Here is a 16171-nt window from a genome sequence, read left to right on the forward strand (position 1 = left end):
GCTTCTCTATAAGTTACAACATAAAATATACATTAACTATAGTTTTTATTTGACTTGTTTTGGATATATCAAGTGAAGGTAGGTTATTTAACTGCAGAAAGGCTTTGAATCTATATTGGGCTGCGTGATGAGACAAACACATTTAAGCTCCAGGCAATGAGGGTCAATGAGTTCAGAGACGGCCTGCTCTTTGTTTGCTTTTATCCATGGCTCCTTTGCGCTGATCTTGTCTCTCTTATCCATATTCTCCGTGATAAATGCTTTATGAAGTTTTGCTGTTCACGCATTTGATCAAGCAGGTCAAATGCAGAAAACTGATTTGTATAGATATGGCTAATTTTCCAGTTTGAGGGTCACATTGACGTTGTCCTGATAAGGCATCTAGAATCATAGATGAGCAGAACTGGACCAACAGCACTTAAATTATACAACTGAATTAAGCTTTTTCTAAAAATACCAATTTAAAATGTGTTTTGGTACTCTTAAGACTTCATGAAGCAACAAATGCAATCAATATTCTAAATGTTATATTTCCTGCTGTTTCCAGTTTTTAAAACTGTGTTAAAATATTTCATGCTTTGAAGAAAGAAAAAAGCCTTTGTCTTTATGTCAAGCATTGTGTATAAAAACCGGTATAAATATGAATGTCTTAGAGTGAATCCATGGAAGGAAAAAATAAAACAGGAAACTAAGGAACCCAAAAACCCACCAAGAGTTACATCATAACTACAGATACTAAAATATTATATCAAACAAGATTTATTTAAAAAAAAAAATTGCATTAATCATAACTTCCATTTGTTCCAGAACAGCAATATTAATATTATAACAGGGAAATTAACAATTGAACACATTACAGACATCTCGATGGCTTCTGAGAAAATCAAACAAAGAAAGCATTATTTTAAAGACAAAAAGCATTTGCAGCTCTATTCACATTAAGAAAATAACAGCCATCTATTTCTTTTATTTATCAAGTCAAGCCTTAACTGTACCTACAACAAGACAGATAAAATAAAAATACAGAGAACTCGCATTCAACTTAACTAATCCAGTATATCTTAAAATTAACTTGTAAAATAGCTTTCAACGCTTTATATACAAGTCACTAAGTAACTCAACTGCTTGCTGACAAAATTATTACCAAAATGGATTCACAAATCTTTCAGGAATTTAAGGAATAAATGTTCCTTCCTTTGTGTTTTGACTCATTCAGACGGGGGTGTAGGAGCACCTACCTGGCCCCAAACAGAGGGAACAGGAGGTTTCGCAGGCTGAATGGAGAGACTGGACCTAGACAAACACAATACAAAACATAATTAATATCAATATATAAGACACAACTATTACTTTAAAGATCTCCTATCATGCTATTTTTAGGCATATATCAGATATATACAAATACATAAAAACATATCTATGATGTGTTCAAAATACCAAACAGATCATGCATTTTAGACATCCCTCATATCCCTCTATTTCAGCCCTGTTAGAGAATGGCTGATACTCTGCTTGCCCCGCCCCCTTTTGAGCACCAGGCACACAGAGTTCTGTGACGAGCAGGCTGTCTGCTCAGATGCAGCTAAATGCTGCCGTGATGAAACGCCATATCATGTTCCAAACCACTTCAAGGATTATTTCTGAAACAGTATGGAGCTCAAATGCTTCTTTTCTTGCAGGTTTTCTACAAGGTGAGTTCCTTTTGACATTTCCTGCTTTTTTACACATACTCTCTCCAGTACAGGTTAGCTCTGAGTGTTAGCGATGCTTGCTAATGTAAACAAAGACCATATTACGTCCAAAACAGTCAGGCATTGTTTCTGATAGCAACGTTTCTGATAGGGCCGAGGGTGTAAAGCCAGCCCACATTTCTGATATTACATCATATTGGACGCAAATCTGGATCAGCTCCGTTGTACCCCCGTTTTTAGAGATGTGGGTACGGAGGAAAACAGAGAGGGGTTTTTTTTTCTGACACTTTGTGAGTTCCCGGACACACCGGACACACATATTTATGTATAAAAGACATCAAAAAGTGCATTTTGCATGATAATCATAAATCATATGAAAGATAAGATTCTCAGCTGCTCTCAAGATTTCTCCATAATTACAATTGATAAATATAAACCCTCTTCAGAGTTGTGGTTAACACTTTGTAATCTTTAAGGAGCAGATCAACAACAATCGGAGTACTGGCCCTTTAGTAAGCAACAGATATGCTGAGCAGACAAATCTTATCTGAAGTTAATCAACAGATACAAGAGAATCACTGTGCCGACGCTGCATTTGCGAGGAATTTAGTCTATTTTATTAATTTGAGTCAAATTTCTGCAACATCAGGTTTCTTGTGGAAGCCAGCATATAATTCTCAGGGCATTGTGAGAAACTTGATACAGAGAAGAGGACGAATTTCTACCGACATGGAATATCATAAACAGATAGTCAAATTGTGCTGTAGTCTCACACTTTCTGAGAAAACACACTCACAAAATAAAATCACATTATCTTTTCTGTCATGTAATTCTGGTTTCTATCTTGTGTTTTTATCTGTACTAGTGCAGCTGTGTAAAGCACAATGTAACGCTTAACTTCACAAAAGCGATGTGTAGATAAATCAGCTTTGACCCACTTTGTTTTGCTTTTTCCATTAACACTGTGCAAGCAGAGGCATGGTGGAGCGGCAGTGTATCGATATCAGGACAAACGCAATGCAATGAAAGCAGCTTGTTGGGTCAAATAGCTCTGGTAACAGATCTAATTGAATCCGTTTCAGGTTCTCTGTGCAGGTACATCCACCACAGCAAGCAGCAGGGAGGAAATCAATACGTCCTCTCTGCAGCCATGGACACGGTCTAATTTCATTGAAGGCTTCTCTCTCTCTCTCTCTGCCCACATGTGCAGGTTAATGAAGGTCCTTTTATAATCCTATTAGAAAAGGAGAGCGTGTATGGAACACAGAGGAGAAGCCTTTGTGTGTATAGTAGGAATTTTTTCACAAGGTTGTTTTTAACAATTTTTATCCAATGTTAACTATTGATTGAACATGATCAAAACGTAATGTCATGACGTGTATATAAATAATCATAATTTTACAATGCAACAAAGCAGTTTGCTTTATTTAACCCTCCATTGTTTATTTTTCTAATCTATGGTTTCTCTAAGAGATAGAACTCACAAAGTGGTGCATATTTGTTTTTATAATGTGGTGTGAAAACTACCTTAGCGTCACACTATTTCAAATGTTTTTATCTCCAAAAAATAAAAATGCAAAATATTTATATGTATGAATTAACTGTGGACATTTGGTACTTCTCTAAAAAACATAAACAGTATGCATTTAAAAGTACCCTGATCACCCTGGCGGTGATTGATTTGGTACAGGTCAGGGATGTGGAGGCTCAGGGTCCTGAGGGAGGGAGGAGGCCGGACCAGGGATGGTGTAGGAGTCATGCTCGGCATCTGAGAAGAGAGTATAGGTTATTTAATGGACAATATAAACATCACTTATTATTCTGTTTTGAAAGTACTCTACAAAAAACATAAATCAATAGTTATTTAGTTTCAATTAAAACAACCGATGTCTTCTCACTTGAAGGTCAGCTTTACAGTGAGCTGGGGTCTTCTGGGTCAGGATCAAATCTGGAGGAGTGAGGAAGCTGGGGGGGGGACATGTGGGGTCGGGGGGAGGAGATTTGTTGCTTTGGGACGAGCCACTGTAGCTGACGGTTTGATCAATCAGCAGAGCGCTGAACGGGTTGGTGTCCATACCCTGAGCAAGACACAACAATAAACAAGACTTTAGTAGAGTTCATTCTAATGGTTTTTGTGTGAAAAATCTGTTCTGTCCACGTAAAAACGTACAGCACGGTTTGCCATCATCTAATTTATTCTATAAATGTTTGTTTTTATTATGAGATTGCAGTGTAAAAAAGCACTTGAACCAGGAATTTAAAAAACAATAACTTGACTTTTGTTTTATAACTCAAAGCTCCAATTACTAAAATGGTAATTTACTGTACGAATAAACATGTTTGTTTGTTTGTGTAAATTCATTTAGAAAACAAACTAAGATGATGGTAAAATGTCCTACAGAAACAGAGAGCATCTGTGTTCTAATAAGACGATTAAGAAGAAGGCAGAGGTAAACAAAGTACCTGGCCATGGGGGCGGACCTCCTTGTGCTCAATACACTCCAGGTCGGGCAGCTCTCCATCTTCAGCCGTTGACATCAAGAGACTTCCTGTTACCTTCAGATTCATATTTAAATTAGAAATGTAACTTTACGGTGTAATTAAATGATGTGACAGTGGAATTCATTCAGCTGGTGGCAGTAAATATGTTAACATAGAAGTTGTTAATTTGCTGATTCATACCTTTGAAATATTACTCAGAATTATTTTTATAAACTATTACCCTTCAGGGAAAATAGGCAATATTTAACAGCGCAAAGATTACCTTTTTAATTAACAGATTATATTTTTGAAATCGTTCTCGATTGTAGACGATTTGAGAGGAATAATGTTTAAGAGCCCAGAGGCTCATAAAACAGTGTGAAAAGTAAAAAAAATGCATCATCTGGACACACATTATGTGCTTTATGTTTGATATTCACCAGCTAATATCCAATTTAAATATTAGCCACATGTTGATCATTTCTGACAATGCAGGACTATTCTAGAGAGGAGTAAAGGAACTCACTGTTTTTGTATCCTTAGTGATATCTACTTGAAGAAGTAATTATTTAGTTTACTGTCTCCAAAGAGTAACTATATATCGCAAATAAGACAGCTAGGAAAGCAATACTTACTATCTGCTTCCAGTTGTGGTGTTATTCTATGATTAAACCATCCCAAAATTATACAAACAAAAGCACATTTGAAAAACTGAATGTTTTTTGTAATGGGAAGTAAACAAAGGGGCGTCATATTTTGGTTTTGTGCCACCATTGTTTAGTTTGGTTGCAACTGTGCATCAAAAAGTATACATTTTTATTTCATAATTTTACCCCCATTCAATATGCAAATAAATGGAGCAATAACCGGTCACAGACATTAACAGTAAGATGTCCTTTCCTCTGTGTTCAGTGTAACAACCATCCAACATAAGAGCGACACAATCTAGTAAGCCAATATCCATTAAACTGCCCACTGATTGGCTGTCTTGTATTTATTGGCCAACAACATGATGTGACCTTCTAAACAGTGGCTCTATACATTAAGCATTGGATAGAAATCCCTCTGTGTGTGTGTGTGTGTGTGTGTGTGTGTGTGTGTGTGTGTGTGTGTGTGTGTGTGTGTGTGTGTGTGTGTGTGTGTGTGTGTGTGTGTGTGTGTGTGTGTGTGTGTGTGTGTGTGTGTGTGTGTGTGTGTGTGTGTGTGTGTGTGTTGCGAAGATAAGAGCTATGGACAGTGGAGAATAAAGGCTTTCCAGCAACATTGAAAGATTGGGGCGAGAAAGAGGAAGTGAGAGAGGGAGGCCGAGAAGAGACAAAGAGAGTGCACTCATTGATTAGAAACAATTGAGACATGAAACTGCAAATCCACCACAAATGTCTAAGTAACCCAACTACTACTACTAAGACCTCCGAGTTTTGTTTTGCTGTGCTAAAACCTCAAATATTTGTTTATAGCTAGCTCTGTGTGTATGTGTATGTGTATGTGTATGTGTATGTGTCTGTGTGTCTGAAGTACCTTCACTGATGCCGTCATGGACTCTTCTGTTGGAGACTTTGGGGATAAAGTGACCATCTCTTCTTCTACCTCTGGAAGGTCTACCATTCCCATTCCTAGGTACAGACTCACTGGCTGGATCTGGTCACACAGCTAAGAGTAGAAAAGGGTACAGTACAGTAATATTTATTAAGTTATAAAAGCGCTGTACAGTGGCCTAGCCAGGTAACTGGTCTTAACTTATAGCAAGTTAAGTTTGAAATAAGCGATCCGATCATAAAAAGCACCACCTGCTGACAAATCAGAGCTCAGCGTGCCGAATTTAAGGGCTATAAAGTTAAACTCAAGGCTAAAAGAAAAAAAACAGTTTCAACTGCCCAATACTGGCAATATTCGCCAAATAGTATATGTGCAAATTGATAATATATCACTGCCCATCTACAGAACTATCTGACTATAATTACATTTGCACTGATCAGGTTATTTAAATATCTAAAACATTATCCACAACATAAGCAACTGGAAAGTATGTCAGAGCAATGCATACAGTCTACGGCAGAGTAAGTTCATTAAACCAACTTGTTGCCCTAATCATTTATATCATATATTAATGTATCTGTGTCCGCAAACTGTATTGTACGGCATTGTTCATTATGAAAAACATTTTACAAAAGCACTAACAACCCGACGCATGTAAAAAACGGAACAAATGAACTCCACACATTAGATAACGCTAAGATGAACATTAAATAAAGGAAATTAGGTTTTTATATTTACTTTTGGGGATGACTAATGTATGAAAGAATAAAGTAGTACATTGTAGCACAGCTGAGCATGATCCCATTTGTTAGGATTATTAAAAACTGATAACACAAAGATATCCGGGGTATGTTGAGCTGCCTTTGTAGTACAAGCCTCAAGTATAGGTTTAGATCAAAATATATAGAAACATGTTTCTCATACTATGTTCACAGAAGCATATCTCTGTAATCAGACTGACCCATAATTAGGAATGAAAATCATAAGTAAGCAGAATCAAAGGCGTTAATGATGCCAGCTATATCACTTACCAGGTAAATAACTAGTACCCTGATTTAGTACTGTGGGTTAACTGTCGACGACATAGACGCTGTGTTTGACATACAGTAAAGGACACCTGCCAACCAATCAACAGCTGGTTTGTCATGGTAGAAACGCTGGGTTACGTATTGTAACCCTTGTCATATCAACACAGGCGGAGCCCTCTACTGGACTCTATGGGGTACTACCCTCTATGCAAGCATTCACCTACTGAGATTTCTATAGACGTAGCCAGCCCTACCTGAATGTGCGCGCATCTCACCGTATAAAAGGAGGCCTTGCCTCCTGACTATCATCCTACACCTCTCTTCAGCGAGCGATATAGGACAGACAGTGCCCTGAGTAGAGCGCTCCGCCTGTGTTAATATTACAAGGGTTACAATACGTAACCCGGCGCTCTGGAGCAATTTCTACATGAAAGTACGCGTCTTTCAGGTCGATGGTGGTGAACCAATCGCCTGGCTGCACAAGCCCCAGTAACTGTTTCATAGTTAACATGCGGAATTTCCTGCAGGAAGTGTGGCAATTCAGTCTCTTTGAAACGGACATTATGGAGAAAAGTGGAATTGTTTTTACTGAATGCATTTTCTCTCACACACACACACACACACACACACACACACACACACACACACACACACACACACACACACACACACACACACACACACACACACACACACACACACACACACACACACACACACACACACACACACACACACACACACACACACACACACACACACACACACACACACACACGATCGTGACCGACCGGGGAGATTCCCAGTCGATCGCGAGATGTGTCTAAAAATAGAACAACAATATTCTGTTTTATCGTTAATGTCCTATAACATAATCTTCCTGTTACCCAGGGGGCAAAGTCATTTTACAGACATGGAATGTTATAAAAGGTTGTCCACCAGAAATGATATCTAGGACCTTCAAGGATCACAACCTGGGTGGACAACCCGGTCAACTAGCTACTGGAAAGCTACAGTGAGGGTCCAAACAATGCAACCCCTATATGAAAAAAAGTCACAAATTCTGTCTGGATCAGATGCCATCATTCTCTTTCTGATTGAATATCTCTGTGACAGTTCATGGTAAAGACAAACTGAGCCAACCTATTGAAAGAGCAGAAAATAAGCTTTCAGGTGATGCCTTGGTTAAGCCTGTTCTCAATAAGGTCACTAGATGGCGCTGTGCCTTTTTTGTCTATCCAAAGCAAAATCCATTTCAAGCAATGCACTTGTGGTCCTCTGGATTGTTTGCTGTGTTCAAAATGGGTAAATATACTTAAAAGATTATTTCTATATAACATATCGAAGGGTTTACATTCATATGCACAAGGTTTGCTGCCGATGTTAAGTTGAATTGATTCAATGTTTACATATTTTTCAGTTTACAGTCTGGAAAGCTCAGTGGCGAGCCGTCAGGGCCCTCTAGGCCTCTGTGAGGGCCTAAGATATTCTAAAAAATAATATTTGAAAACATTAAAAAAAACATTTAAAAAAAATATATTATTATATTATTATATATATTATTTTTACCCTACTTTTTCATTAGTTTTACCAACATAACTCGATTTAATTGTATTTAAAATAACATTTCCAAATAAATAAATCCTTCGAATCTGCCTGTTCAGTTTCTGTTAGAATGTGAAGGGTTAAATGCCGTCTCTGCAAGTTACTGTGAAGACGGGAGAGCTTGTTGGTCCCTCTCTACATTCACAGAGGGCCCGCTATAGTAACTCAACGAGAGAGTAATGTCAAATGACAGTACAATTGACCAATCATATCTTCCCTCTAAATGGGCGGGCTTTATTTTCGCGGACTTTATGACAAGTTCCGCCCGCTGTGAGGTCTATGCAAGGGGTGCAGTGACGCGTCCTAAAACCCGGAAGTAACCTGCGCTCGGATTCCCTCGACAGAAAGCAATGGGTTTTCTCCATAGGATTTTGGAAGATAGCTTGAAATAAGGCCTGTGGAAAACGAACCTGTTAGATAAATGCACGTTTTGTTCAGCCGGATAATATCCACATGTCTACCCTATTTTTATTAATTTTGAATCATAAATCTAATCGATAGATTTATGATCGATAGATTTGATTAGCATAAGTTCGTTCATGATGGCTCACTTCAGTGATAGTGATGACATCGTTTGCAAAAAATTATTAAACAGAGTCATTTTCAAGATTGAGTTACAATGATAAACTGGAGTGGCAAAGGATCAGCTGCATGACCCGCAAGTGCTTCATCCAAAAGGACAGGAGGATGGACTTTGTGTTTAAGTGATTTGATCATCAAAGGTAGGCCTAAGTCATTTTCAATGTAGGCCACCGTGCCGACTTAATTCATTTGCAATTGTTACTTGGCTGTGGGTGCCCTGTCATGATAGGTGTTTATATAAATGGTGTTGTTTTGTGTGGTAGAGGGTCGCTGTCATTGATGCGTTTTGCACCCCGGGCCGCTGTTTTGATATTCCGCTGAAGTATACGCTGTGACGTAATAACTCTTCTTTTTTTTTTCGAGGGAAGGGGGGTCAGAGGGCCTAGGTATAAAAGTCCCGGCTCGCCACTGGGAAAGATAAAGGCAGCGTAATTCAAAATGGTCGCCACTTTCTTTGCAAAACCCTTTAATTGAAGGTTTTCTATGTTATAGGACAAGACAAACTGAGTAAAATGTATCTGGAAGTTAACATTAAGTTCAACTTAATGTCAAATCAATACCCTTTTATTATTTGTGCAAATCAATGTCTTTGTTTTTGTGAACAATATCCTATTTTGATCATGAAATAAACAAAATTCCTGGTGGCAAAACATTTATTTCACATACTCTCTTCTTAGTTATTAACTAAAAATCAACAGATATGATCAGAAGTTGAACACAAAACAATCATTCACATGGCCCAGAACTAGAAAAATGTGAATTTTTTAAGAAGAAAAGGGAGAAAAGTAACCTACACTGAATATACAGTACAAATGTTTTCAATGTACACATGGTGGTATTCATGGTAGTGTCCCAGAAAGCTTTTTGCTTTCTATTCATTTTCTGAGTCACAGCTGCTGTCACTGCTCTCAAGTGTGGCAGTGTATATCCTTCTGCATTGTGTTGCCTGTCCTTGGCAACGGCACCCTATGTACAGTAGCATGGAACTGCCTTATTCTGACAGCCACATGAGATTGTCTTGTTCATCGACACAGGCCAAGCTGGCTTTGTAGATGGTAACGGATCTATCCCTTGTCCAGAGACCATCCAAATTCTGTGCATGGGGGGATTTATGGCGATGTGTGCGTTCTTTTCAGGTGCAGCAAAAATGCATTCTGTTAAGCGTCGTAGCTTTAGGAGCGTCAATTTGTTGTTCAGGAACTTGTATGCTCTCAGTTTGCCCAGATCAGAACCCTCAAAGTGATCAGCTTTGGATGTATATACAGTTATACAGTTATGGTGAGGTCTCGTGCCTGATTGAGGGGGTAATCTGTTATGGCATCGGCGGTGTTCTCACCAAACTCTTCAAGTGCAGGTATGTCCAGACTCATGCTGCTCTTGAACCATGCCCTCTTGCCAGTGAAATATGGATAACTAGTAGTATCTCTACCACTCAGACTGTGGATGAAGGGCTTGGCACAACACTGTGAAGGTCCCAGTGCCACAACCATTTCATGTATAGGCAGGTATATGATGTCTGTGTCATTGGCATACGACAACTCTGTCAACTCCCTCATTCTGGACACTGTAGAGAGTGGGGAGGAAGATCCTAGTGTCAGCCTCCTGCTGTGTTGATTCAAGAGCAGGAACATCCATAACAGACCATGCTGTGAGCACCACAGTCTCTTCTTTGAATCCACCACCCAGGTAGAGATGAGTTGGGCCAAGACCAGGTTCCAGTTGTTCATCTGCACACCACTTCTCACAAAGGAAGCTCAGCAGGTTTGCTTTCTTAGCAGACACTGCAAAAAACTCCTTTGGATCCAGAGCTGCTCACTAGGGCTGTGCATCTTCACTGGTCTCACGATTCGATTACGATTATCCCGTCAAAGATTCGATTCAATTCGATATCCCGATGCATCACGATTCATACCAATGCGTTGCATCCTCAATTTTCTATATTACTGCACATGGCTTACTTTTCATCAATGCATACATGCAGTAAATACATATGAACTCTCTTTTTATTATTTAGAAAGTGCTTCAGAAATCAATAACATAAATGTCTTGACATTAATTTATAAACCAAAATAAATGAATTGTATAGGTCTAGCCTCCCTATATCTGTGTGTGAAATTGTTCAATCCTCAAAAACAAAAAACTAATGCTTCTGCAGTCTAGCTGCAGCTTCTAGCAACGGTCTTCTGTTAAAAACACTGAATGTCCTGAATGTGGCATCACACACAGGACTTGAGTCTGAACACAGCAGACAACAGGAGTATTTACAACAGCATATAACAACTAAAATACTGCATGTGGGTGCACTGCACACTTACATTCTCTGTCTTACTGTTACATAAATCCCATGAATGTATGAGATTAAGTTAGCTTCATTATATCTCAGTGATTAAGTGAATAATAAAGTTTCTATCGGGTCACTATCAGCCTGTCACTCATTATTTCCATGGAGGGGTCGGGGTTTGGAGGAACAGAGGAGAGGGTGATCGCGGAAGCTTTTTTCCTCCTGCCTTCACAAACTTTACTCACATATATATCGTCTGAAAATTGCTAGAGGGCATTCATACTCTGCAATCCAAGACTTAATTAAATCCACCAAAAACCTGACATGATTCTAACGCGATTATTTTTGAAAAACATAAATCCCTGTGTCTCTGAGCCGCAGCGACACGGAGTGATTCAGAGCGGGTCCTTCTGCTGTTGGTTCTGGACTGGTGTTCTTGTGTTGGTGGATAAAGCAGACTGCTCCGTGTTTGGTGTTGCTGTCACGTCTGCTCCCTGATCTCTGCGTCACCGACCGATTTGATATGAAAGTGACAGAAAAAAAACACGTTATAGTAAAGCCGCGGCCGGAAAATCAGGAAGCAACGTTACTGCGCTATAATCGATTATCTTCCGTCACTGCATCGATACCGAATCGTCCACATCCGCATCGCAGAAACGATTATTTTCAACACCCCTACTGCTCACTGACTTCTTACACTTCCGCTGGTTTGGATCTGGCATATCTCTGTTCCTGCTTAGCTGACTTGAGGCTGGTTGTACTGTATCTGTCACAACAGAAGTGTATGATGTCAGTGCCAGGAGGCACATCAATCAGCAGCAGGTGCCTGTATCGCTCAGCGATCACTCCAAATCCTTCACCTGTGTGGAAAGACCAGTGTTGTATGGCGGACATGGCATCTACGACTACTGCTGTCTAGAGGCAGTCTTTGGGCAGATCAGGGATGCTGCTTACTTTGGTTTTCTCTTTCAAGATCTTCACAAGGCTCGCCTTGGTCCCTGTACTCATTCTGCCATCTTCCTGGAAGAGGGATGGGGGAAGGTCACTGCACTCGTGGTTGCCTATGAAGTCAACAATGTTGAGTTCTCCACCACTGGCAATGATCTGGGTCATGCGCAGAAGGGCAGTGACTTCATTGCTCTTGCAAGGTGAAGAGGTTCTCTCAGACTTCTTTGGTTTCATCCTGTTTTGTTTATGGAAGGTGTTTAGCTTTACAACACTTGTCTTCTTCTGGTCACTGGACAGTGACTATGACAATGCCTTCAAACCATCTGCTTTCACACTCAGGTTGTCCTTGACTGTGGGATCTGCACACTCACCAGGAGATATATTGATCAGGGATGGTGTGGCTGTCGTGAATGGGTTGGTCTCTACTGCTGGCATGACCTTGACTACCATCTCTGCATCCCTGTTGACACGACTCCATCCAGATTCATGGTGGGGGCTGGAGGAATGGAGGTGCAGCGTAGACTTGAGCTCTGCAGAGATAGCTGCAGTGAGTGGTTTTATGTAGACCCACTTCAACCTGGCAGCACAATTGAGTGTCATGCCATCCAGACCACTTGCCTCCTTGGCATCTGCATTATATGTCTGCTCCAGAAGCATGTCAGGAGAGACACCATTGTGGTTGCCATCTGCTCTCCTTCCAACACATGCACCTGCCATCAGTGCTTCATGTGCCTCAGGGGCTTCATCTCAGACAAATACAGACGCAAAGACTGCTGCCCATATTTGTAGTGTCCTGCTGCAGTGAGGTAAGGTAGCACCCGTGCTGATTCACAGAGATCTCCTGCCCAGTAACCTTCCCGCTGGTAGTAGATGAACCTGTGGAGAATGTCTGACATCTCCAGAAAGATTGACCAGAAAACTGCAGAGATTCCTGGAAAAGTAACATCTGTTCTTGTAGGATTGATATATGTGGACGTGACATCTGGATGATCACCAACTTCTTAGTAGCAGTGATGTCTCTCAAACAACATGTTCTACTTGTGACTGCCAGTGTTGTGTTTCTCTGTCTGCTGCACATCCCTCAAATGCTTGCCAGTACAAGCACCACATGGCCTCACTGAGGATCCTGAGAGCATGCATGGTTTGGTAGTAGTCAGCCTTCTCACCAAACATCTTCTTGGCAGTCCCTTCCTGAAACAGACCAGCTGCAACAAGAATATCCTCTGCACCTGCATCCCTGATGATTTTGCAAACAGCCTTCTTGTGTTAGGGAATAATTCTCCTGGACTCCTAGATATCTATCCTTGTTGCCCTTTGACGTTTATGACCAACCCTGACGTCTGTTATCTCCCTTAAGGAAAGGGGCTGCTTCAGCCATATGTTGTTGTTCCCATTTTATGACCGGGTAACTCTCGGTCACAAATGGTTTATTGTTGTGAGAATGCTGGAACACTTCCTTCTCGGTGTTTGTGGACTCCAAGGTGTGTAATCTTCGAGGTCATAAGTGTCAGACGCAAGTAATTCAGTGTTCCCAGCTGTTTAGGCTATCTCCTCAAATATGTTGATTACTCTGTGAACTAGTTAAAAGGTCTAGCAAGAGAGAGGCGCTTCAGAATTGACGTGGAAACTCTCCCGTGAAGTCAGACCCTCTGGCTCGTGACATGTGATGTGAATTCTCCGGCCGAAGATCCTAATAAACCATCAGTGTTTGACATCAAAGCTCCTGCTCTCCCCGTGTCTCCTTCATGAGTCGGTGACTCCCACTGCATTGCTACACAGAAGTTTCCCCCACATCATGTAGTTATGAGCTTGGTGAAATCCCCCCAGCAGCAGGACTACATTGCAGAACTCATCTCTGTGCTTGTCTCTGATGGCAACTGCGAGTTCATATGTAGCCTGATCTCCAATGATAATGGTATACTTGTCTCCCAGTGCATGCGATGTCTTGATCAGCCGTTTCATTTCTTCTTTCAGGACAGCAGGATCAGTTAGAGATGCTGGGATGAGAAGAAGATAGCCAATGATACTGACCGGTCTGTGTGGGTGGAGGTCTGCACAGAAGGCAGAAAAGCCAGGCAGTCCTGCTTCTGCATCTGGAGGAGCATCCAGCAATTCTGAAGTTGTAACCAATCTTGCAAGATGCCACATAAGTAACAGGTCTTCAGCTGTGCCATCTGAGGAAGTATCCAGACTCTCTAGCTTCTCAATATGCTCAAGTGACCTGGACCTCTGCCTATCTTTAGCTGAGACGTGTCACATGGGAGCAGGTAGGTCAGTAACATCTGAGAGAGTCTTCTTTCTGTCCGAGGTAGAAGTGGGGAGTCTGGCACCCTCCTGGACCCGCACAATCTTTTAGTTTTCAATTATGATTGCAGTGATGGCATTCAAACTCCCACCCTCCAGTGTCTTCTTCTTCCAGTCCAGATTGTCCATAGCAAACACATAGGGAAGACAGCTTTTAGATGCGCAGCTCCTCTGTCTTGGAATAGTCTGCAAATTAAATGGAAACTGAACAATCTGGTGCCACTAAATGTTTTTAAAGCTTGGTTGGATGCTAGTCAATCAGAAGCTATTGGTACCTGTTCATGTGGATAATTATGTAAATGATGCTGTATGATGTCCTTTTGTTGTTCTGTTTATGCTTTTATGTTTCATGTGGAACTACTTGAGCAGGTCTCCCTTGGAAAAGAGATCAATGATCTCAATGGGATTTTATCTGTATAAATAAAGGTTTGAAATTAAATGAATGGGGGATCTCGCTGTTTTTCATCATGGTCTCTGGGATGTAAACACCATCCGTTTCAACCTGCTGCATGACCTTCTAACTTTGTGCTGTTAACTATTTTGTGTTCAACTTCTGATCATATCTGTTTATTTGTAGTTAATAACTAAGAAGAGAGTATGTGAAATAAATGTTTTGCCACCAGGAATTTTGTTTATTTCATGATCAAAATAGGATATTTTTCACAAAAACAAAGACATTGATTTGCACAAATAATAAAAGGGTATTGATTTGACATTAAGTTGAACTTACTGTCAACTTCCAGATAAATTTAACTCAAGTTTGCCTTGTCCTATAACATAGAAAACCTTCAATTAAAGGGTTTTGCAAAGAAAGTGGCAGCCATTTTGAATTACGCTGCCTTTAGCTTTCCAGACTGTAAACTGAAAAATATGTAAACATTGAATCAATTCAACTTAGCATCGGCAGCAAACCTTGTGTATATTAATGTAAACCCTTCGATATGTTATATAGAAATAATCTTTTAAGTATATTTACCCATTTTGAACACAGCAAACAATCCAGAGGACCACAAGTGCATTGCATGAAATGGATTTTGCTTTGGAGAGACAAAAAAGGCACAGCGCCATCTAGTGACCTTATTGAGAACAGGCTTAACCAAGGAATCACCTGAAAGCTTATTTTCTGCTCTTTCAATAGGTTGGCTCAGTTTTTCTTTACCATGAACTGTCACAGAGATATTCAATCAGAAAGAGAATGATGGCATCTGATCCAGACAGAATTTGTGACTTTTTTTCATATAGGGGTTGCATTGTTTGGAGTGACCCTCACTGTAGCTTTACAGTAGCTAGTTGACCGGGTTGTCCACCCAGGTTGTGATCCTTGAAGGTCCTAGATATCAATTCTGGTGGACAACCTTTTACAACATTCCATGTCTGATTTCCTAAAAAATTGGGTTTTGCCCCCTGGGTATGTGCCAGAATAATGCACTTGAACGCATCAAAGCTTTGTTATTGGCGTGACCCCATGTGTCGGGGCGTGGCTGGTGGGCAGTGGGCACTAGTTAGCTGACGTTGTCCGTGTCAACAGGATTCACAGTCCGCACACACACAAGACCGCAATTATGGTAGAAGCCCAAAATATATCCTTTTCACTCCGAGGGAGGATGATTATTTTTGTATCTATTCCAATTCAAAGTCCATCTGTCTCATCTGCAATGCGAGCGTGGCTTTATCGAAGAAGGGTAATTTAGGAGCGGCATTTCAAAACAGTACAC

General features: G+C 40.4%; 1 protein-coding gene across 2 annotated transcripts in view; it reads right to left on the minus strand.

Moving 5' to 3' along the window:
• Positions 1–752: 752 nt before the first annotated feature.
• The window catches only part of tdrd5 (tudor domain containing 5), a 35109-nt gene continuing 19690 nt past the window's right edge, over positions 753–16171 (minus strand). For both annotated transcript variants that reach the window (XM_071202992.1, XM_071202993.1), the window contains 6 exons: positions 5691–5822; positions 4155–4247; positions 3590–3769; positions 3348–3459; positions 1239–1293; positions 753–874 (listed from right to left, as the gene is read on the minus strand). In XM_071202992.1, coding sequence (XP_071059093.1) covers positions 838–874; positions 1239–1293; positions 3348–3459; positions 3590–3769; positions 4155–4247; positions 5691–5822 — 609 coding nt within the window. In that variant the 3' untranslated portion in view covers positions 753–837. The remainder of the gene's footprint in view (positions 875–1238; positions 1294–3347; positions 3460–3589; positions 3770–4154; positions 4248–5690; positions 5823–16171) is intronic.

The sequence above is a fragment of the Pseudochaenichthys georgianus genome, chromosome 4, assembly GCF_902827115.2.
Source record: "Pseudochaenichthys georgianus chromosome 4, fPseGeo1.2, whole genome shotgun sequence".
Taxonomy (NCBI): Eukaryota; Metazoa; Chordata; class Actinopteri; order Perciformes; family Channichthyidae; genus Pseudochaenichthys; species Pseudochaenichthys georgianus.